General features: G+C 35.0%; 1 protein-coding gene across 1 annotated transcript in view; it reads right to left on the bottom strand.

The window, feature by feature from the left end:
* Psa (puromycin-sensitive aminopeptidase) overlaps window positions 1-24177 on the bottom strand; it is a 218977-nt gene that overhangs the window by 4143 nt on the left and 190657 nt on the right. The window contains exon 19 of the mRNA XM_090408456.1: window positions 22838-22885. Coding sequence (XP_090264582.1) covers window positions 22838-22885 — 48 coding nt within the window. The remainder of the gene's footprint in view (window positions 1-22837; window positions 22886-24177) is intronic.

Raw genomic sequence — 24177 nt, 5'->3', positions numbered from 1 at the left:
CCTTAGAAATAGATATGTTATTATCTCTCCTTAAAGAAGTTAGCCCTTTGATTTCAGCATTTGATAAGTTGCATGGAGGTAATTTGCTTTTAAATAACGAATAATATCTTTTAAATATCTTTTGTGTCACGACATTTTTTGAGAAAGGCAATCCGTGCTTGAAGCTTATCTTGTAAAACAGATAGTTTTCCTAACCCGTTCTTATGAAAGAAATTTTTACAGACTTTTGCAAAAATATAATTCTTTATATTACAAGCAAAAGAAAAAATCTCTGACATGACCTCTACTAATAAATGGATTATTAATATTTCCGATTGCCCTTTATCCGATGCCGAAACCAGTGCTTTAGCAAAAGGCCTTGATTTTGCAGTTATTCCTACACACCTTCCGTATCTTGATTTTTTACATAACATAGAACACAATCTGTCAGAACTTTCTAGCGACGATGCTAACAAACTTCGTTATTTAAAAGCAAATTACCTCCATGCAACTTATCAAATGCTAAAATCAAAGGGCCAACTTCTTTAAGGAGAGATAATAACATATCTATTTCTAAGGCCGATAAAGGAAAAGCTATTATAATCATGAATAAGACTGACTATGGAACAAAAGTATCCAGCCTTTTAGAAGACACCTCTACCTGCCAAATGATCATGCATGACCCTACAAATTCACAAATTAAACAATTAAATAAATTACTTGATGAGGTCATCAGTTGGGACCCAAATTACGTGGGTAAATTATGCAACTACTTTGGAAGAACTCCCCATCTATATGGACTCCCAAAAATCCATAAAGAAGGTTATCCAGTGCGACCTATTACGAATTGCAAAAGTCTTCTCACGTTCTTTAAGTGCTCTCACTGGACATTCCAGATCCTACATAAAAAATTCAACAGATTTTCTTGAAAAAATCAAGGATATAAAAATCAAAGAGTCTGAGTTGCTAGTCAGTTTCGACATTGTTTCTCTGTTTACCAATATTCCATTAGCCAAGACAGTCAAATTATTATATGAAGATTACCCTCCAGATATCGCAAAGATTTTCGAATTTGTTATCCATTCAGGTTATTTTAGCTGGAAAAACAAGATCTACAAACAAGTTGAAGGTGCCATGGGTAACCCTCTGTATCCAACTCTGGCAAACTACTTTTTGAAACAATTTGAAGACACTATGTTTTCATCCATTCATCCTCAACCATCTCTTTGGTATCGTTATGTCGATGATGTTTTTGTTATTTGGTCACATATTGAAGATGAGCTTTCCACTTTTCTACAACAGATAAATAGCCTTCACCCAAGTATTCAATTCACCATGGAAAAAGAAAATTCTGGTAAATTTTTGGAGATGTCCAAAAATTTACCATTTTTGGACATCTCCTTACTCAAACTTCTTCTGGTACCTTATCTACAAGTGTCTTTCGAAAGCCCACATTTACTGGCAGATACATTCATAAAAAGGCTGCTCACCACACATCTCAAAAATTTGGCATTCTTAAATCTCTAATTAATAGAGCACATAAAGTCTGCTCTTCTCCAGTAATCTTAGAACTTTCCATCATTAAAAGGTTAATGGAATCGAATAATTACAACCCCAATCAATTCCAACAGATAATTGAATCTTATGTTTCAATACCTAAGGTTTCTTCAACACTCTGCAGAGTTCCAATCCCTTACATTCCAGGAATCTCAGAACCTATAGGTAGAATTTTGAAAAAGTACCAATTAATTCCCACATATGTTCCTATCAACAAAATTTCCTCTTTATTGTCTTCTACAAAGGATAAACTGTCATCTCTATCTTTGGCTGGCATTTACCAAATAGCATGCGAATGTGATGTTTTTTATTTTGGACAAACTGGCCGTTCTGTGGAAAAAAGAATTAAAGAACATCAATATTATATTGAATACAACAAACCTCAAAAGTCTGGTCTAGCACAACACAGTATTAACACTACTCATAATATCCAGTGGGATAAAGCTATTCTTCTTCATAGATGCAGGTTCAAATATGAACGCCTTTTTAAAGAAAGTTGTGAAGCTATTTCACACCGACTGAATTTGAATCGAAATGATTGTCTCTCTCTCTCTCTCGAAGATCTGAGAGACTTTTATTTTATGTAATCAATAAAAAAACCAATTATCTTAAATATTAATTGATTATTATTTGCTATCATTTCCTAGCACATGGCAACAATTGTATTTTAATAGGTGATCCACCGAATGTTCGTTACTTGTATTCCATTCCTATAACTGTTTGTGTGACACTGAAGATGTACTATGAGTTTTAGTATGAAATATCTGTACTTTATTAATTAAATAGTTATTACTGTGGTCTTACATGTTCTTTTAATAATTTTAAGAAGAAAGTAATCTCTCCATTTTATTTTCAGAGAGTTTAATGCAAAAATTTGCTGATAATAAAAATATTGCATCACAGGTAAAGTTTAAATAACTGCGAGAAAACCTACACATGTTGTAAGAAGTGTGGACAAACAACTGGGACTTCCAACCCAAAGTATAATCCTCAACTTCCTGTTGGTGCTCTATTACTAAGTATTTGCCTAGACAATAAACAAGAGAGCATGTGCTGGCAATCTGAGACTTAATCGACTAAACTGTGTTCAGTATTACTTTCTACCATACATATATAATGATACAACCTGATGATATGTTGTGCCAGTTTGGGATAACATTGATTAAACTAGGGTCCTACTAAAATAGTAGGTAAGCAGTTAAGTCAGTGTAACCAAGGCAAAAACAGAGAAAAGTCAGCAATCGGAAGAACAACTTCCAAATCAGCAGTTCTGCTGAGTTGGAGTTGAAGAACCTGAAATACCATGTTGATGAGACAAATATGACAGAAAACCAGTATGATACTCTTCAGAACTATAAGATTATATTCAGGCAACAGCAATCAGAAGGAAGCAGTAGCTGCACTATTTAACATTTAAACACAAAAAATAACAATTATTGAATATCAGGCAATTTCAAGTAGTAATATAGAAAGTGATATTTCAAGACGTAAAATTGGACAATGAAACTCATTTATGCTTATAGCTCCACAGCAGAGTAGAAAATAAATACAACACAAAGAGAAAAGTTTTGGGAAATTTCAGGAAAAAGAGTTAAATGATAAATACCTGCCAAATGTTGTGAAAAGAAATTCAAGAAACCTTTTATGTTGGAATTAGAGTAGTCATTAACACCATGTTCTGATATAAAACATGCATAACGAACATGGAGAGAACATAATAAATAAATGTCATTATGTTATTGCTGATAGCAATACTGTATTATCTTCAATTACTGAAGTTATTAAATTTAATTTTGAAAAATTAAAGAGAATAATGTTAAAGTCGTTTTTAACTATGAATAAAGCAACTTAAGCATCGAGGTCAATGTATTTATGTCTGTTAATCATGTAATGTTCTTCTGGCCAGTTTGTGTTTTTTTAGTATGAAAAACCTCGAAACCCCTGTATGAGACCAGCTAACCGAACTTTAGCTGAAGGCAAGTTAAATAGGTAGTCCAGGAAAAGAAGAAATTTTACTGAAAGTTCCTTGGCTACTAGTAAATCAGCATTAATAAATCAGATAGTTGTGGGACAGAAAATACTGTCCCACAACTATCGGATAAAAAATGGATTATATCTTTTGCATTTGTGGTAGACATTACAACTCCCATAATGAACTTAATTTGACCCTGCAGGGCCAAGGTAAATTACTAACAAAACTGTTTTCTGACATAAAAGCTTTTGAAGGCAAGCTATGTCTGTTGAAGAAATATATGATGGAAGAAAATCTACATCATTATATATGTTGCAAATCTGCATCTACAGTTGGATGGAAAACACAAAAGGAAACTTATTGAATATTTACAAACGGAATTTTCAATAAGATTTGTGGATTTTCATAAAAATAGCATCGAAATGCATTTATTTTCATGCTCTTTTAATGTCGACATTGATGACATACCAAACGACTATAGACAAAAGTTTTGGAATTACAACAAAATGAAACATTAAAGAATGCATTTTCGTCAGAAAATATCCAAAAAATTTTATCAATGCTTACAAAAAAATTTGAAGGTTTAATCATTTTCGTAGAGAAGATGATAGTCGCATTTGGAAGCACATACATAAGAGAACAAGCATTTTTTGCCATGAGTTTTAGAAAAAAAAGAAATATTCTTCTCGACTGACTGATGAACATTTGCATGCTTTGATTCGAATTTTCACCTTAGGTTATCAAGTGGATCTAGGCTTATTAAGCAGAAAGACACATATTGTGATGCATAAACTATATTACTTTGTTTTTACGTGATAATAATTTTTCATCGAGTTTCATTTTCATTGTTTCATATCTCGTACTTTAAATATTATTGAAGTATTTGAAGTTTTTGAAGTGTTTTAAGATTGATAACTTAAGTATTTTTTTCACTCAGTATTTTCTATTAATTAAACGCTTGCAGGCCGATTATTAAAAATAAAAGTTGAATGTGGCCCGCAAGTCTGAAAAGGTTGCCGACCCCTGATTTAAACCAAATGAGAGAGGAAAAGTTAGCAAAACAATGTTCAATGCTAGAATGACATGAAAAAGACACAATGAAGAAAATCAAAATGAATTAATGCTGGCATAGAAGAATGAAATGCAAAATCTGACAATTATTGGAGAACTTTTGATGATCAGTCTATATTTTCACCCACTATTTCATATTTCAGTTCTATATTTTTCAGCATTTGCTATCATTCTCACATCGTATATAGCAATCTTTCTTTAGGCTTTGGGCATTTTATTTTGTAGCAGAATGTCAGTTCCATTGCTCTGCTTTTCTCTAACAACACAGGTTTTCTGGGATTTTACAGACTTACAATTCCAGAGCTCATTTTAAAATAGGGCTAATTCATGGTTTTAACCAGGGGGGGGGAGGTTGCTTTATTTCCCCATTTAGTATGGAAAATCTTCAAAAATGAATTGACTTGGGAGAATATTGACAATAGCTCATCTAACTGCAGCTGCAGAATGCCATTCTTGATATTACTACACTTCCCATCCAAAAGGATAGGTGATCTTCTTTACTTTTCCTGCCCATACTGCTCTGCCTCAGAATATGTCTAAGTGAACCAAGTAAGTTCTATAGTTAGCTGTCTCCATCAAGGGTTAGATTTATGCATGAGCTATACAAGCTACAGCTCTTAGGACCTTACAAGGGCCTCCACCTCAGAATAAATAACCTAAAATTTACCCATTAAAGGGGCCATTTAAAATATGGTTTAGTGACCACAACAATCCTAAATACAGTCGTGTTTTACACCCTGAGATTAGAGGGGGGGGAGCAGTAGATGTTGGAAAAGCTATTCCTCTGGAATATCATCGTGCGCAAGAATCCATTCCTATTAGTCTGGCTCTCAACATTTCCTTATCCAGCTTGTTGGAAGGCCTTGATGGTAGAATACACTACCACTAGTATAGTTCAATATATCTTCAAAATGAACAAGTTTTCACTAACAAAGTGAGGATTTCTGAGGAGTTTCATTTATAGAACAAATTTCTGCAGATTTTCCTTGGTATCTTTTTATCAAAGCTTAAATAGAGATCTTATTATAATCCCATGATTTCTTGACTCTGTCATACAGTTAAAATCTAGTTTTGGTAATCCTTATATGGCCTAAATCCAGCTTGTTGTTTGTCAATTTTCGGTTCCACAATTTTTCTCATTATTTTTAAGTTGTACGCCTAAAATATTCATGGGGGAAATTCTTCTACGATTGCCATATTGTTCCCCCCCCCTTTTTATGTATGATAGTTCAACAATTTCCTTGATAACAATCAAGGAAAAGAAGGAGTAGCCATAGTATTCAACACAAAATACGAGGCTAATCTTCTTGAATGGCAGTCAGTCTCAAGTAGAGTAATGTGGGCAAATATGAGAATGGGGAACTGGACAATGAGACTTATTTGTGCCTATGGTCCCACAGAAGGTTCTACTAAGATAGAAGTGGAGGAATTTTTTGAGGCTTTAGAAAAAGCAACTGACACAATGAAAAAGGAAAAGTTGGTCCTTGTTGGGGATCTAAATAGCAGAGTAGGAAATGATTGTGAGACATACAAAAATATTTTGGGAAAATTTGGAGAAAAGAGCAAAGCTAATAATAATGGCAAATATCTGTTGGATTTCTGCTCAGGACATGGACTGGTTATTACTAACACCATGTTCCAACATAAAAATGTGCACAAATTCACATGGAGAGAAGAGGCTAGGAATAAGAAAAGTCTCATTGACTATGTTATTGTTGATAGTGATGTTTTCTCTCTGGTGGAGGACACCAGAGTGTACAGAGGATTTGAAATTGGAAGTGATCACTATTTAGTCTTGAGCAGGATAAAATTGAATTTCATATTGAAAAGAATAACATGTAAGAAAGTTTTAAAGCGAATAAAAGTTGAGCAGCTCTCAGATGTAAATTGTAGACTAAAATACAGAAATATTATTGAAAAGAAAATGAAAGAGTTTGAGAACAGGAATCAAACCTTGGAGATTCAGAGAAGGAAACATTGATTGATTCTACCAGAGAGGCATGTGGTGAGGTTGTGTGCAAAGATAAAAAAATCAGAACTCCCTGGTGGACACAGGAAGTTAAAGAGGCGGTGAAGGAAAAGAAGAAAGCATATCAAAAGTTCCTGGCAAATAAGTCAGCTTTTACTCTTACAGAATACAGAGACAAATGTAAGAAAGCTAAACAGTGTGTAAAACTAGCTAAACAAAAGTCATGGGAGGACTTTGGCAAGAATATAGAAAATAAATATCAAGAAGGTGGCAAAATATTCTGGAGGTTGTTGAAGAAGCTTAGGAATGGAGGAAAGAGTGCTGTAAAAGGAATTAGAGATGATAAAGGTGATATGAAAACAGGAGAAAAAGATATCCTTGAAGTATGGAGTAATTACTTTGAAAAACTGCTAAATGAAACAAGCAGTGATGACAGCACAGTGATAAAAAACACTGACCAGGCATGCAGTCAGGAATACATATCCATACTTGAAGTAGAAAAAGCCATCAAAGGCTTGAAATGTGGAAAGGCAGCAGGAGTAGATGATATTCGACCAGAAATGCTGAAGTATGGTGGTATAAGAGTCTTACAGTGGCTGCACTGCATAGTTCAGAAAGCCTGGACAGAGGGACGAATTCCCGATGATTGGAGTAGAGCTCTCATAGTACCCATATATAAAAAGGGAAATAAAACTGAATGTGAGAATTACACAGGTATTTCCCTACTGAGTGTTCCTGGCAAGATCTATGCAAGTATACTTGAGAAACGGTTGAGAAGAATTGTGGAAGAAAAGCTTGGTGAAGAACAAGCTGGATTCAGGCCAAATAGAGGCTGTCAGGATCAGATCTTCACTTTACGACAAATAGTCGAGAAAGCATGGGAATATAACAAAGATCTGTATTTAAGTTTTGTCGATTTGGAAAAGGCATATGACAAGGTGCCAAGAGAGAAGCTATTCAATACGCTGCAGTGATATGGTGTCAATGGAGCATTATATCAAGCAATACTTAGTCTTTATTTGAGTTGTGAGTCAGCAGTTAGAATTGAAGGAAGTACAGGAAGATGGTTTAATGTTGGATCTGGTGTGAGACAAAGATGTACATTGTCCCCTCTGTTATTCATTATCTATATGGATCACATTACGAAGGAATGTGGTATTAAACCTGATATCAAGATTGGAGATGTTAATGTCAGCTCTTTGCTTTATGCGGATGATGTTATACTTCTAAATAAATCCGCTACAAGTCTGCAAGATTCTCTGACTAAATTGAATAGCTGTTGTAATAGATATGGTATGAAGGTCAGCAATAAAAAGACAAAGACAATGAAAATAGGCAGAATCATTGAAAATGTCAACTGTGTTGTGAATGGAGAACCTGTGGAACAAGTAAAACATTTCAGCTACTTAGGCACAATTTTTACTGAAGATGGTAAACTAAATATAGAAATAGACAACAGAATCAGCAAAGCTGGTATCGTGGGAAGTCAGTTGAATAAATTCATATGGAATAAGAAAGAAATTAGTCGGAACACTAAATTAGCTGTATACAAGACTGTGTTCAAACCAATTTTAACTTATGGATCTGAGAGCTGGGTCAGAAGTAAAACACTTGACCAAAGACTAGAGACCGCAGATATGAGAGTCCTGAGAAAGATTAGAGGCGTGAACAGATGGCATCAATGGCAATATCATATTAAAAATGAGGATATTAGGAAAGAACTTGACATTGTCAGCATCCAGGAATGCGTTAGCAGAGCTAATCTCAGATGGTATGGTCACTTAAATAGAATGGGAGAGGAAAGATTAGCAAAACAAGTGTTCTCTGCCAGGTTGGCAGGAAAACGACCCAGAGGAAGACCAAGATATAGGTGGATTGATACGGTACAAAGTGCCTTAGACGATAGAAATATAAGATCTGATAATGTTGGAGTCTTGACAAGTAACAGACTGATTTGGAGGAAAATTGTAGATAGGAAGTTAGTAATGATGTAATTTTTTCATGTAGTACTGTCATATCCTGTACACCCCTTGAGGGTACATGGCAGGAATTTGATGATGATGATGATGATAGTTCAACAATTACTTGGGACTTGTCCTGATTCATGCAGTGTAACCACTATACACTATCTACCAATAATTGTCTAGACACTTTAGCAATTTACAACTGATACAACCCTAATATCAGGTATGTCCACCTTTGGCTTTGATTACCTCCTGCACCCTTTGAGGGAGGCTTTCCACCAATATGCAGCAGACATCGGGTGGAATTTGTCTCCATTCCTCCATAAAAGTAGCACTGAGTTCTGCAACAGATCGAGGACATGCTGCTCTGGAACTCAATCGCCAATTTGTCCCACAGGTGTTCAATGGGGTCGACATCAAGGCAGTCATTTAAAACCCATCTCTTCATAATGAATGATATTCCATAACAGCATGGGGCATTGTCATCTTGATAATAACATGGGTCTGTTCCATAACTCCACAGTGTGGGCAGTGCCTGATCATCCAGAATATCAAGGTACCAAGCTACCTTCATGGAACCATGGACAACGACTAGTGGTCCCACTCCAAACTAGCTGAATGCAACCCACACCATTACTTCACCACCACCAAACTTTACTATGGGTATGACACACTGTGGTAATAAGCGTTCACCAGGCTGCCTCAACACCCACACCCTTCCATCAGAGTGAAAACAGTTGAACCTTAATTCATCACTCCAGAGTACTGTTTTCCAGTGGTCAATTGTCGAGTTCACACAGTCCTTGCATCAGGCCAGACAAGCCACGTTGTTCATTGTTGTGATGTTCAGCTTGTGTGCTGCTGCTCTTCTGTGGAAACCCAGTAAATGGAGTTCTTTTTGTACAGTATTTGTGATCATCATAGTGGTAATGGCACTCTGGAACTCATCATGAATGGCCTGTGCTGATTGTAGCTGGTTTTTGCATACCACCCGTTTTAACACCCACCTCTCCCTGTCAATCAGTTTCGGCAGCTGCCTCGGGTGTTTTCCTGCACTAGTGATGCCAGAATGTCTCCATTTGTTAATTACATTGCAACCATTGATTTTGGATACTCCAGATGAGTGGCAATGACACATATAGACATGACACTTCTCTCTAAATCATGGAGTTCATGTAGTGTTGCTATACCACCCGTATGCAACTGCTATGATGAAATACTGCTTCCTGCTATCTGTACGCTGGTTTTTATTTTATAAACAAACCTGGAATGTTCCATAGCTTCAAATAACAGGGGTGTCCAGACAATTATTGGTGGACAGTGTAATCTTTTATATGACCATATTTCAGATCAAATATCTAACTCCAGCTGCTTTCCCATTTCAGATTTCTGATGATTATATGTATCCCTGTACAAATTTATGATCTTGATTGCATTCCTCCCAGATATTTTATACACCTGTTCTATCACATATTACCTAATAGGTTCCCCCCAAGTAATTTCTCCAAACATGCAGAATATCCTTTTCTTCAGTTTTTGTATCCAATTTATTGTCTCTGATTTCTTTTGTAGTACTCTTTCCTTCACTTCTGAACTTTCTTAGCTATATTCTGTATTCTTTCCAAAATCTTCCCATGATTTTGTTCAGTTACTTGAACCCATAATCTTAGCTTCCTACTTTTTTCTCTATGTTCTCTTAATGCATATACTGACTTAATAGTCAAGAACTTTCTATATGAAATCATCTTTTAATGGGCTACGTCTTAAACCTCCTGCGTGCACCACAGAGTTCTCATTTTTCTATTCTTGTAACAACTGTCATATTTTCCTGTGATTGTGTCAATCAATGTTTTCTTCTGATTTCCTAATAATATAATCACTAAAACTTGGTCCTTATTTTCAAATCTCTTCACAGTGATGTATTTGTATATTTTAGTCTACACCACAAATGCAAGAGATCACAAATGCTACCATTCTTTATGCTAGATGACATCATTTTAATCCCCCCCCCCCCCCAGACACTCATACAGTAGGTGGGCATTACAGCAAACAGCAATGCAATGAAATGATACACTATAACAAATTACTACAGAAAAGTCTCAGACTATGTCCCATAAAAACAAAGCTATATAAGTTTACTGCAGCAAACAGCAAAAGTTCAAAACCTTCACAATAGCAAAACAATGTTATAGGAAGATAATGTCACAAACCATGCATGGAAATATTTATTTGCTGGACAGATACATATTAGCCAGAACAATGACAACACACAATATCTGCATTGGTGTGGCAACGAATGTGAAAGGAGGTAATTATATTACAGAGGGAAGGGGGGGTTTGCTCTCTGTAATGTTTACATAGATTGACTGCTGAAAACCATGAGCACAAAATAGAGCTGTTGAGAGTAATGTTGTGGGGAGTACTGCATAAACTTTATTCACATTCTCTACTGAAAGCAGCAAATTAAAGAAAGGATGAAACTAGTTTCTTCTCTAGCTTATACAGTAATTTGATATTGAGTACCGTGTTATTTCAATTAAAAAAAAAATCAAAAATTTTTTTGCAGTCAAGACAACATGACCTTCTGGCAAAGACTACTAAATTTGGGGAGAAACCCAAGGCTAATGTCAGTAAACAAAGGAAACAGAAATTATATACTAATGATAAAATACAAAGAATTAGCCAGAACCACATGTGAACCACACTAAATGACAACGTGATAAAGTAATTCAAACAATAATGGGAGACATATAAGAAAGAAGAGAACTAGAAAAGTAAGAAATTATAAAAATGAATATCCAGAATTAATATTTAGCTTATATGTGAGGTTAATGACATTAAGCATACATCATCATCAAATTCCTGCCATGAACACTCAAGGGGTGTACAGGATATGATAGTATTACATGAAAAAAATTACATCATTACTAACTTCCTATCTACAATTTTCCTCCAAATCAGTTTGTTACTTGTCAAGACTCAAACATTATCAGATCTTATATTTCTTTTAAGGCACTTTGTACCGTATCAATCCACCTATATCTTGGTCTTCCTCTGGGTCGTTTTCCTGCCAACCTGGCAGAGAACACTTGTTTCAGGAATTTGTTAGCAGAGATTAGTTCTGCTAACACATTCCTGAATGCTGATAATATCAAGTTCTTTCCTCATATCTTCGTTTTTAATATGATATTTCCATTGATGCCATCTGTTCACGCATTTAATCTTTCTCAGGACTCTCATATCTGCGGTCTCTAGTCTTTGACATGTTTTACTTCTGACCAGGCTCTCAGATTCATAAGTTAAAATTGGCTTGAATACTGTCTTATATACAGCTAATTTAGTGTTCCGACTAATTTCTCTCTTACTCCATATGAATTTATTCAATTGACTTCCCACCATACCAGCTTTATTGATTCTGTTGTCTATTTCCATATTTAATTTACCATCTCACTAAAAATCTTGCCTAAGTAGCTCAAATGTTTTACTTGTTCCACAGGTTCCCCGTTCACAATGCAGTTGACATTTTCAACGAATCTGCCTATTTTCATTATGTTTGTCTTGTTATTGCTGACCATCATACCATATCTATTACAACAGTTATTCAATTTAGTCAGGGAATCTTGCAGACTTGTAGCAGATTCATTTATAAATATAACATCGTCCGTATAAAACAAAGAGCTGACATTAACATCTCCAATTTTGATATCATGTTCAATACCACTTTCTATCATAATGTGATCCATATAGATAATAAATAACAGAGGGGGATAATGACATCCTTGTCTCAAACCAGATTTAACATTAGACCATCTTCCTGGACTTCTATCAATTCTAACTGCTGACTTACAACTCAAACACAGACTAAGTATGGCTTGATATAATGCCCCATTGACACCATATAACTGTAGCGTATTTGAATAGCTTCTCTCTTGGCATCTTGCGATATGCCTTTTCCAGATCGACAAAACTTAAATACAGATCTTTGTCATATTCCCATGATTTCTCCACTACTTGTCGTAAAGTGAAGATCTGATCCTGACAGCCTCTATTTGGCCTGAATCCAGCTTGTTCTTCACCAAGCTTTTCTTCCACAATTCTTCTCAACTGTTTCTCAAGTATACTTGCATAGATCTTGCCAGGAACACTCAGTAGGGAAATACCTGTGTAATTCTCACATTCAGTTTTATTTCCCTTTTTATATATAGGTACCATGAGAGCTCTACTCCAATCATCGGGAATTCATCCCTCTGTCCAGGCCTTTTGAACTATGCAGTGCAGCCACTGTAAGACTTTTATACCACCATACTTCAGCATTTCTAGTGGAATATCATCTACTCTTGCTGCCTTTCCACATTTCAAGCCTTTGATGGCTTTTCTACTTCAAGTATGGATATATATATTCCTGACTGTATGCCTGATCAGTGTTTTTTACCACTGTGCTGTCATCACTGCTTGTTTCATTTAGCAATTTTTCGAAGTAATTACTCCATACTTCAAGGATATCTTTTTTTCCTGTTTTCATATCACCTTTATCATCTCTAATTCCTTTTACAGCACTCTTTCCTCCATTTCTGAGCTTCTCCGACAACCTCCAGAATATCTTGCACCTTCTTGATATTTATTTTATATGTTGTTGCCAAAGTCTTCCCATGACTTTTGTTTAGCTAGTTTTACACAGTATTTAGCTTTCTTACATTTGTCTCTGTATTCTCTAAGAGCACAAGCTGAGTTATTTGCCAGGAACTTTTAATATGCTTTCTTCTTTTCCTTCACCGCCTCTTTAATTTCCTGTGTTCCACCATGGAGTTCTGATTTTTCTATCCTTGCAGACAACCTCTCCAACATACCTCTCTGGCTGAATCAATCAGGATTTTCTTCAAGGTTTGCCACTGAATCTCCAAGATTTGGTTCCTGCTCTCAAACTCTTTCATTTTTTTCTTCAATAATTTTTGTGTATTTAAGTCTACCGTTCACATCTAAGAGCTGCTCAATTTTTATTCGTTTTAAAACTTTCTTACATGTCATTCTTTTCAATATGAAATTCAATTTTATCCTGCTCAATACTAAATAGTGATCACTTCCAATTTCAAATCCTCTGTACACTCTGGTGTCCTGCACCAGGGAGAAAACATCACTATCAACAATAGCATAGCCAATGAGACTTTTCTTATTCCTTGCCTCTTCTCTCCATGTGAATTTGTGCACATTTTTATGTTGGAACATGGTGTTATTAATAACCAGTCCTTGTCCTGAGCAGAAATCCAACAGATATTTTCCATTATTATTAGCTTTGCTCTTTTCTTCAAATTTTCCCAAAACATTTTTGTATGTCTGAGAATCACTTCCTACTCTGCTATTTAGATCCCTAACAAGGACCAACTTTTCCTTTTTCATTGTGTCAGTTGCTTTCTCTAAAGTATCAAAAAATTCCTCCATTTCTACCTTAGTAGAACTGTAGGCACAAATAAGTCTCATTGTCCAGTTCCCCATTCTGATATTTGCTCACATCATTCTACTTGAGACTGCCTGCCATTCAAGAAGATTAGCCTCGTATTTAGTGTTGAATACTATGGCTACGACTATGGGAAGAGATTAAAGATATAATTAAAACAGAAGCAAAGAAGAATATCCCAACAGTTTGTAAGAAGAAGAAGACGTCCAAATGGCTGTCAGAAGATGCCATCAAAACTGCTCAGAAAAGGAGGAAAATGAAGGCCACAGGAAACATGCAGGAAGTACAGCATTTGAATGCAGAGTTTCAACGACAAGGAAAAATACTTTAACTGGGAATCTTTTCAAAAAGATCAGAGAACTAACAGGAAAGTTTAGTGCCATAGTGACAATATTGAAAAGTAAACACAAAGGATATCTTGCAGAAGCTGCAGTTATCAAAGAAAGATGGAAAGAAGATACAGAAGACCTTTATAGACAGGACTCCAAAATTAATGAGAAATTTGAAGAGCAGAATTATACACAGGAACCAGTACCAGTGGAGAGTGAAGTGGGTGGGCAATGCAACAGATATCCACTAAGAAAGCACCAGGAGGAGATGGAATACCCATTGGGCTGCTGAAAGCCCTGGGAAAATTAAAGTTAAATTATAATTAGAGGCAGTTAAAATTTTAACAGCTCTATGTCAGCAAATTTGGATCACAACATGGCCTAGAGAATGGAAAAAATCAGTTTATATACCTTTATTGAAGAAAGGCGATGCAAGAGAGTGCAAAAATTACAGAACTATAGCATCGATTTCTCATGCAAGTAAAGTCTTACTTAAGATCATTCAGAAAAGACTGGAATCATTCATGAAGAGAGAAATGCCAGATGAACAGACAGGATTTCGAAAAGGCAGAGGAACAAGAGATCAAATTGCCAATGTGAGATGGATAATAGAAAGAGCACAGGAATACCACAAGAATGTCTACCTTGGTTTCCTTGACTATAGCAAGCTTTTGACTCTGTAGAGCACGTGAAACTGTGGAATGTGTTAAGAACAATGGGAGTCCTAGAGCATTTCATTATCCTTCTGAGGAATCTTTACTATGAACAAGAAGCTACTGTCCAAACAGATCTTGGAGAAACTGAGTATTTCACAATAGGTAAAGGGGTGCAACACGGATGTATTTTATCTCCATACCTTGTACAACAACAACAACTTCCACAACTTGTACAGCAAATACATTTAAAAAATGGCAGGGCTGGAGGAGTCTTCAGTTGGAATCAAAATTGGTGGAAAAAATATTAATAATTTGAGGTAGGCAGATGATACCACCTTGCTAGCAGAATGCAAAGAAGATTTGAAGAAACTTATTATGAAAGTTAAAGAAGAAAGTGCTAAATATGGTCTTAGACTTAACCTCAAAAAGACAAAAGTTATGGCAACATGTGAACTTAATGATTTTGAAGTAGATGGGGAGAAAATGGAAGCAGTTAACAATTTTGTGTTCCTAGGATCCCGAATTGATAAAGATGGTTATTGTATCGAAGAAGTTAGAAGATTATTACTCGGAAAAAAGGCAATGATAAATTTAAGCAAGATCTTTAAAAGATATTAGCTTCACAACAAAAATCAGAATCGTGAAAGCAATGGTATTCCCTGTGGTGCTGTATAGATGTGAAAGCTGGACCCTGAGAAAAAGTGAAAGAAGAAAGATAGATGCATTTGAATTATGGGTTTGGAGATGCTTACTAAGAATACCATGGACTGCAAAGCAAACCAATAAATCAGTGATAGACAGAATAAAGCCAGATTGCTCCCTTGCAGCTATGATCATCAAGCAAAATTTATCACACTTCAGACATATTATGCAAGCAAATGACAGTCTGGAGAAGATGATGCTTGCTCAAATTGATGGAAGCAGGAGAAGAGGAAGATCAAGAATTAGATGAGTGGATGGAGTTAAAGAAGCAACTGGAGTGCGCTTGGAGGTTCTGAAAGACATGGTCAGGGACAGATCGGAATGGAGAGTGTATGTTCATGGAGTTGCCAGGAGTCGGAAACGACTCGATGGATCATAACACACACGCACTATGGCTACTCCTTCTTTTCCTTGAAGCATACGGTTAGCTTAATGTCACTTAATGCCCAAATTCATCACAGTGAATTAAATGTGTAGTATGTACCATTAAAATCAAAACAACTTGAAAACTATGGCAGTCAGTTAACTTTATAACTGGTCACTTCAAATAATAAAGAGGAATAAATTACAAGTGATGAACAACAGGCTTGCATCAGTCTGCCTAAGGAGGAACAGAAAAGTGATGGGTACAGCTGGTGTGTACAAGTCAACTTCCTAACTGAACAGAGACCTAACAACAGACAACTGGCATGAGTTAATATTGTTCTCTTAAAAATCCTAATTAAAGAAATATGGTACTATAGTTTTTTTAATTATAAGTTTAATTAAAAGTTATTATGAAGCTTGTAACAGTTCATTTTGTGTTCGAAAAGTTATTTTTTCATCCATAAGGTAAAAATTCTAAATTGTTTGCTGATAATCACACAATGGCTAATTCTTTTCCTAATGAAAAAGTATTTTAGATCCATAATCATATCTGCTCTCCAACCAACAAGTTGTAGGTACGAATCCCATTATAGGTACAAATGTCTGCAACTGACTTTATGTGTGAGAGGAATTTCCTTTCCTGGTGTGAGACCACTACCTTGATTATTAGAGACTTGAAGTGGATTGAAAAAGTTCTGTGTTTGGTCTCTAAAGCAAAGTTTCCAAGATCAGGTAAAAATGAATTTAAAAAAAAAAAAATTATCACCATCATCAAATTCTTGACAAATAACCTCTGGGGTATTATCATAGTAACAATGTAACTTTTCATACACTAATAACTTCCTATCGACAATCCCCTCCAAATTAATTCGTTATCAAGGCTCCAATTTATCAGATGTCAAAATCCACCTAGATCTTAGTCTTCCTCTGGGTCTTTTTCCTGCCATCATGGCAAAGAACAAAAAGTTTTGCCAATTTTTCCTCTCTCATTCCGTGGCCAATCTCATACCACCTGAGATTGGCTCTGCTAATACATTCCTGAATAATGTCAAGTTTTTTCCTAATATCCTCATTTTTAATATGATACTGCCATTGATGCCATCTGGTCTCTCTGGACTTTGGTCAAGTGTTTTATTTCTAACCCAGTATAAAAAAAAATATTTAAAAATGAATGAAAATAGAAAAATAAATAATACTTCAAATAAGTACGCATCTCTTTGCAACCTTGATATACATTAAAAGCAAATGAAGAAATTTCTTCCATGAACATATCTTTAAAAGAACTGTAAAGAAACAAAATTTCTATATTTTCTCAAATAAGGTACAAAATAAGTCACAGTGTTCAATTCTTCATTTTGTTTGTTACATCGTTCTATTTGCAAACGACTACTATTCAGTAGATAAGCATGAAGATTATCTTCATATTTAGTGTTGAATACTAAATCTGCTTCTTTCCTTCTCTGGTCACTGTTGCCTGAATATAACATCATGTAGTCATTATTTAATTCTCTAATCTGTTTTAGTCTTCTTAATTTCAGTAACATCGGTTATGTCAATATGACATTTTTCTAACTCTTCTACCAGCTGCCTTTTTATTATTGTTATTATCATTGATACTTTGTTATCTTGCATTTTGCTGATTGTGAATTTATTCTAGCAACGGATTTTGCAGTGTTCATCTTAGTTAGCTGATGAACACAGCAAAGTTTTTTTTTTTTTTTTTTTTTTTTTTTTTTAACTGGGCAAAGGCCCAGCTAGCATGACATTTCATCTTATTGTACCAACATTGTCTTTTGGTTTAAGCCAATATAAAATACAATTCAGTTTAGTTCCTATCCTCATTCATTCAGCATTCAAGTAGATACCTATTAATAGGATGAACCAAAAGAAGGTGAAGACTAGGCACTAAGAAGCTCCAGATGATTCTCCATTTCTCAAACGCCAATGTGGAAGTCTCCTCCATGTTATCTAGCCATGACCATTAAGCAATCCCTAACATTCACGAAACTTTGCGAAAATCATTAATTCTGCCATTCAAATAGTTACTGAACTTTTTTCCCTTTTTAAAGCAGTAGTGTGCATTGCAAAATTTTGTAAATTTTACTATTCAGAATTACTATTCGAGGCAAACTAGTATGCGTTATTGCATACTAGTTTGCCTCGAATTGTCCTCTCCTTCAAAATTATGCATCTAAAATACTTTGTTTTTATCAGGAAAGAAATTAAATTATGTGGTTATCATCAACCAACAATTCAGAATTTTTTACTTTATAGTTAAAGAATTAGCTTTTCAAACACAATATATCAGCTATCTATCATTAAGTGCTTTTAAGAAGTTGTGTTCCTAAAAGTGACCAGCTGTGCTGATCATCCCCCCCCCCCCCCACAAACACCCACACATCCTTTAGGCTAATTGCCTGGCAGAATGTTCCAGATATTCTTGATTTTAGTGGCACAGGACACATATACTTAATTCATTATGAAGATTTCATATAAGCAACATTAACTTAAGCTAAGATAAAGTAAATTCAAAACTGTTATAAAGGATCTGAGTATGAATTTCTAAGATGTTCACTGCATGAAAGCAAGTAACAAAAAACATCATTACAAAGTTCATGAAAACAATGACCACTCAGTCTGCATCGGGACTTTCTGCTCACCATGTATATAAACATACAGAGTAGGTGAATCAAAACAAAATAAGTGACTTCATGTGTTCTTATCTTCATGCTGTGTTTATCTAGCACAATCTTTTAGGCAGTCAAAAAAGACAACTTGTAATTTTGTAGTATTAAGCTTCACAGATGAAGACTCGACAGTTGTGTACTTCACTTAGTCTCTCTAAGAAGTACACATGATCTCCCCCCCCCCGCAAATTCACTCTGAGCTACCAACAACTTCCTTTTTGAAGCCTTTCCCCCAAACACATTTGTAAACAGTGGATCGCTGTTATAATGAACCCCATGGAACAAACACATTAACTCTATATGCCATCATTCAGTTCATCTAACAAAATTTGATCACATAATGAAATTATGTGATTAGATTTATGATTTTTACCTTAATGCCTCAATCAGCAGGTGTGATACATCAGCCAATCAGTGCAATATGCATCACAAAAGCTCACTGCAGACTGAGTGGTCATTGTTTTCATGAACTTTGTAATGATGTTTTTGTTATTTGCCTTCATGCAGTGAACATTTAGAAATTCATACTCAGATACTTTTAACAGTTTTGAATTTACTTTTGGGGATATCATCATCATCATCATCAAATTCCTGACATTTACCCTCAAGGGGTGTACAGGATATGACAGTACTACATCAGGTTTAATACCACTTTCCTTCATAATGTAATCCATATAGATAAAGAATAACAGAGGTGATAATGAACATCCTTGTCTGACACCAGATTTAACATTAAACCATCTCCCTGTACTTCCTTCAAATCTATCTGCTGACTTACAACTCAAATAAAGACTAAGTATTGCTTGATATAATGATCCACTGACACCATACAACTGTAGCGTTTTGAATAGCTTCTCTCTTGGCACCTTTTCATATACTTTTTCCAGATCTACAAAACTTAAATACAGATCTTCGTTATATTCTCATGACTTTTCAACTATTTGTCGTAAAGTGAATATCTGGACCAGCTTGTTCCTCACCAAGCTTCTCTTCCACAATCCTTCTCAACCGTTTCTCAAATATACTGGCATAAATCTTACCAGGAACATTCATTAGAGAAATAACTCTGTAATTCTCAGAATCAGTTTTATTTCCCTTTTTATATATAGGTACTATGAGAGCTCTATTCCAATCATCTGGAATTTGACCTTCTATTTAGGCCCTCTGAACTATGCAGTTTAGTCACTGTAAAACTTTTATATCTCCATACTTTAGCATTTCTGGTCTAATTTCATCTACTCCAGCTGCCTTTCCACATATCAGACTTTAATGGCTTTTTTTTTTACTTCAGGCATATATCACTGTGCTGTCATCACTGCTAGTTTCATTTAGCAATTTTTCGAAGTAATTACTCCATACTTGAAGGATATCTTTTTCTCAAGTTTTCATATCACCTTTATCATCTCTAATTACTTTTACAGCACGCTTTCTTCCAGTTCTGAGCTTCTTCAACAACCCCCAGAATATCTTGCCACTTTCTTGATATTTATTTTATGTTCTTGCCAAAAGTCTTCCCATGACTTTTGTTGAGCTAGTTTTACACAATGTTTAGCTTTCTTACATTTGTCTCTGTATTCTCGAAGAGCACAAGCTGATTTATTTGCCAGGAACTTTTGATATGCTTTCTTCTTTTCCTTCACTGCCTCTTTAACTTCCTGTGTCCACCATGGAGTTCTGATTTTTCTATCCTTGCAGACAACCTCACCACATACCTCTCTGGCAGAATCAATCAGTGTTTGCTTCAGAGCTTGCCACTGAATCTCCAAGGTTTGATTCCTGTTCTCAAACTCTTTCATTTTTTCTTGAATAATATTTGTATATTTTAGTCTACAGTTCACATCTGAGAGCTGCTCAACTTTTATTCGTTTTAAAATTTTCTTACATGTTCTTCTTTTCAATATGAAATTCAATTTTATCCTGCTCAAGACTAAATAGTGATCACTTCCAATTTCAAATCCTCTGTACACTCTGGTGTCCTGCACCAGAGAGAAAACATCACTATCATCGATAACATAGTCAATGAGACTTTTCTTATTCCTTGCCTCTTCTCTCCATGTGAATTTGTGCACATTTTTATGTTGGAACATGGTGTTGGTAATAACCAGTCCATGTCCTGAGCAGAAATCCAACAAGTATTTGCCATTATTATTAGCTTTGCTCTTTTCTCCAAATTTTGCCAAAATATTTTTGAATGTCTGACAATCATTTCCTACTCTGTTATTTAGATCCTCAACATTTCATTTTTCACTGTGTCAGTTGCTTTTTCTAAAGCCTCAAAAAATTCCTCCATTTCTACCTTAGTAGAACCTTCTGTGGGACCATAGGCACAAATAAATCTCATTGTTCAGTTCCCCATTCTGATTTGCCTGCATCACTGTACTTGAAAGTGCCTGCCATTCAAGAAGATTAGCCTCGTATTTAGTGTTGAATACTATGGCTAGTCCTTCTTTTCCTTGATTGTCATTGCCTGAATATAACATTTTGTATTTATTGCTCAGAAAGATCTTACCAGTTTTATCTTTTTTGTTTCAGTCACCCCTATTATGTCGATCTGGTACTTATCTAATTCCTCAGCTAGCTCCATTTCTTTGCCATTCAGGCTTCTTATGTTGATAGTACTGATCTTCAATTCTGGTGATATCGAGTTGGGGAGTGTTTTCAGATTTGTTCCAGTAGCTGACTTTTCGCTGTTCGCCCTGGTTCCCTGGCAAAAACAACAGGGGCCTTATTTAACCGGGCAACGGCCCAGCCAGCATGAAATTTTGTCATGTTGTACCATCATTTAATATTGTGGTTTAAGCCAATAAGAATACAATTTGGTCGGCTAAATCCCAAATTGTCAGCCCATCCTCATTCGTTCAGTATCCAGGTAGATACCTAACAGGGTGCACCACAAGAAGGTGAGGATTGGACATTAGGTCAGAACCCCTGGTTTGTTCTCCACATTCCTTTAAAGGCTATGTGGAGGTCTCCTCTCAGTTATACAGCTTTGATCCTTAAGCACCTGTTATCCCCTTTTTGGGGATATTGCTGCTTATTATTTCATCAGATGAAATCATCTATGTGCATCTTTTAATTAACCACATCAATCAGTAACCACTTATTAATACTAGACTGTATTATATTTTTATTTAAGTTATAAATTATGTTAAAAAGCACAATCTTATAGGATGGAAATATCTAGATTTCAAGGAGTTGGAACAAATTATCAATAGATACTTGTTTCCCATTAAAATAATGGTTCACATTACAAAAATTATGTAATGACCTTGTGAATGACCTTGGGTATCAATTCTCTAATGTGGGATCTGCTGTATTTGGTATTAAGAGATGAAGTTCATTTGGAAAAATTACTTCATATGCTCTCTAATAGAGCAAAATTTGACAGAAGGGCCCTACATAACAACGGTGAACGTTCCTAATTAAAATATAACAATACAGCCAAGTATATGCAATTGTTGCTTTCATCTCTATAATGCAAAAATCATCACCATCAATGTCCGCTGATTCAATGCAGTTCTATTTTTTACAATCTCTTTCTGTCTATTGCTATGTGGATCAACTCTATAGCAAACTTAGCAAACTCTCTCTCCACACAGCTCCTTCACATCATTTACTTATTCTACCAGACATCAATTTTTATCTTTCTGTTGTCATCCATTCTGCAATATGTCAAAAAAACTGTTTTGTTATCTACATTCATATCTCATTGTTTACAGTCTAAATGTGTTGTTGCTCCCTGGGTAAACAAAGTCCCCTAACCTCTTCCAACTCATGTCAATGTATTGATTCATTTCTTCATCCTTTTATCTCTGAATATTACTGTTTGATAATGAATGTTTTTTCAACATTGATTATTAACTTTTACATCTCTATTTCTTCAATAACTTCGAGCGTTCCAGCAAAGTAATTATTAAGAAAATACACTTTTGGCTGGTATACACATAATCAGTGAAACTAATGAAGTACTTCGTTATTTCAAATACTTCATTGCAGTGTTAATATTGTGAACAAGTGCTCCCTTCCCTCAAGTGATATTTCACTAAATTAGGTTAAAATCTACAATTTTTATATCCTTTTTCAATAGTATAAAAAAAATTAATTAGTTGTAAAAGAAATTTTTTTCTTCTTACCTCCACTTCTTGAGCTTTCTCCTCTGAGGCAAAGTTTTCTGTGGTGTACTGGAAGTCATAAAATGCCACATTAGAACAATATTTCTGAGTAAAAAATCCTTAAATCTAAATCACATCTAAAACACTTCAATCATTTCCTTTAGCTTAAGTAATAGAGTAACAGCTTGCTTCAAAGTTTATTTGGAATTTCTAGTTCATAGTTCATTTCTGTTAAAAAATATAGGCTGGAACTAGATGTTTATTTAAAATAATTACTAAAGAAATGAATTAATTCCTAAACTAACATTATTTAAAAAACTACTTATGAATGATAGTAGAACACATGAAACATTTTATATATATATATATATATATATATATATATATATATATATATATATATATATATATAATGTATATATCATTAATATATCATTAAAATGTATATATATATCATCATCATCATCATCAAATTCCTGCCATGTACCCTCAAGGGGTGTACAGGATATGACAGTACTACATGAAAAAATTACATCATTACTAACTTCCTATCTACAATTTTCCTCCAAATCAGTCTGTTACTTGTCAAGACTCCAACATTATCAGATCTTATATTTCTATCGTCTAAGGCACTTTGTACCGTATCAATCCACCTATACCTTGGTCTTCCTCTGGGTCGTTTTCCTGCCAACCTGGCAGAGAACACTTGTTTTGCTAATCTTTCCTCTCCCATTCTATTTAAGTGACCATACCATCTGAGATTAGCTCTGCTAACGCATTCCTGGATGCTGACAATGTCAAGTTCTTTCCTAATATACTCATTTTTAATATGATATTGCCATTGATGCCATCTGTTCATGCCTCTAATCTTTCTCAGGACTCTCATATCTGCAGTCTCTAGTCTTTGGTCAAGTGTTTTACTTCTGATCCAGCTCTCAGATCCATAAGTTAAAATTGGTTTGAACACAGTCTTGTATACAGCTAATTTAGTGTTCCGACTAATTTCTTTCTTATTCCATATGAATTTATTCAATTGACTTCCCACGATACCAGCTTTGCTGATTCTGTTGTCTATTTCTATATTTAGTTTACCATCTTCAGTAAAAATTGTGCCTAAGTAGCTGAAATGTTTTACTTGTTCCACAGGTTCACCATTCACAACACAGTTGACATTTTCAATGATTCTGCCTATTTTCATTGTCTTTGTCTTTTTATTGCTGACCTTCATACCATATCTATTACAACAGCTATTCAATTTAGTCAGAGAATCTTGCAGACTTGTAGCGGATTTATTTAGAAGTATAACATCATCCGCATAAAGCAAAGAGCTGACATTAACATCTCCAATTTTGATATCAGGT

The sequence above is a fragment of the Typopeltis vanoorti genome, chromosome 2 (genome assembly GCF_054136105.1).
Source record: "Typopeltis vanoorti isolate ZY-2024b chromosome 2, IOZ_Tvanoo_1.0, whole genome shotgun sequence".
Taxonomy (NCBI): Eukaryota; Metazoa; Arthropoda; class Arachnida; order Uropygi; family Thelyphonidae; genus Typopeltis; species Typopeltis vanoorti.
Note: the sequence above shows the minus strand (reverse complement) of the source record. Positions and strands in the feature narration are given on the sequence as shown.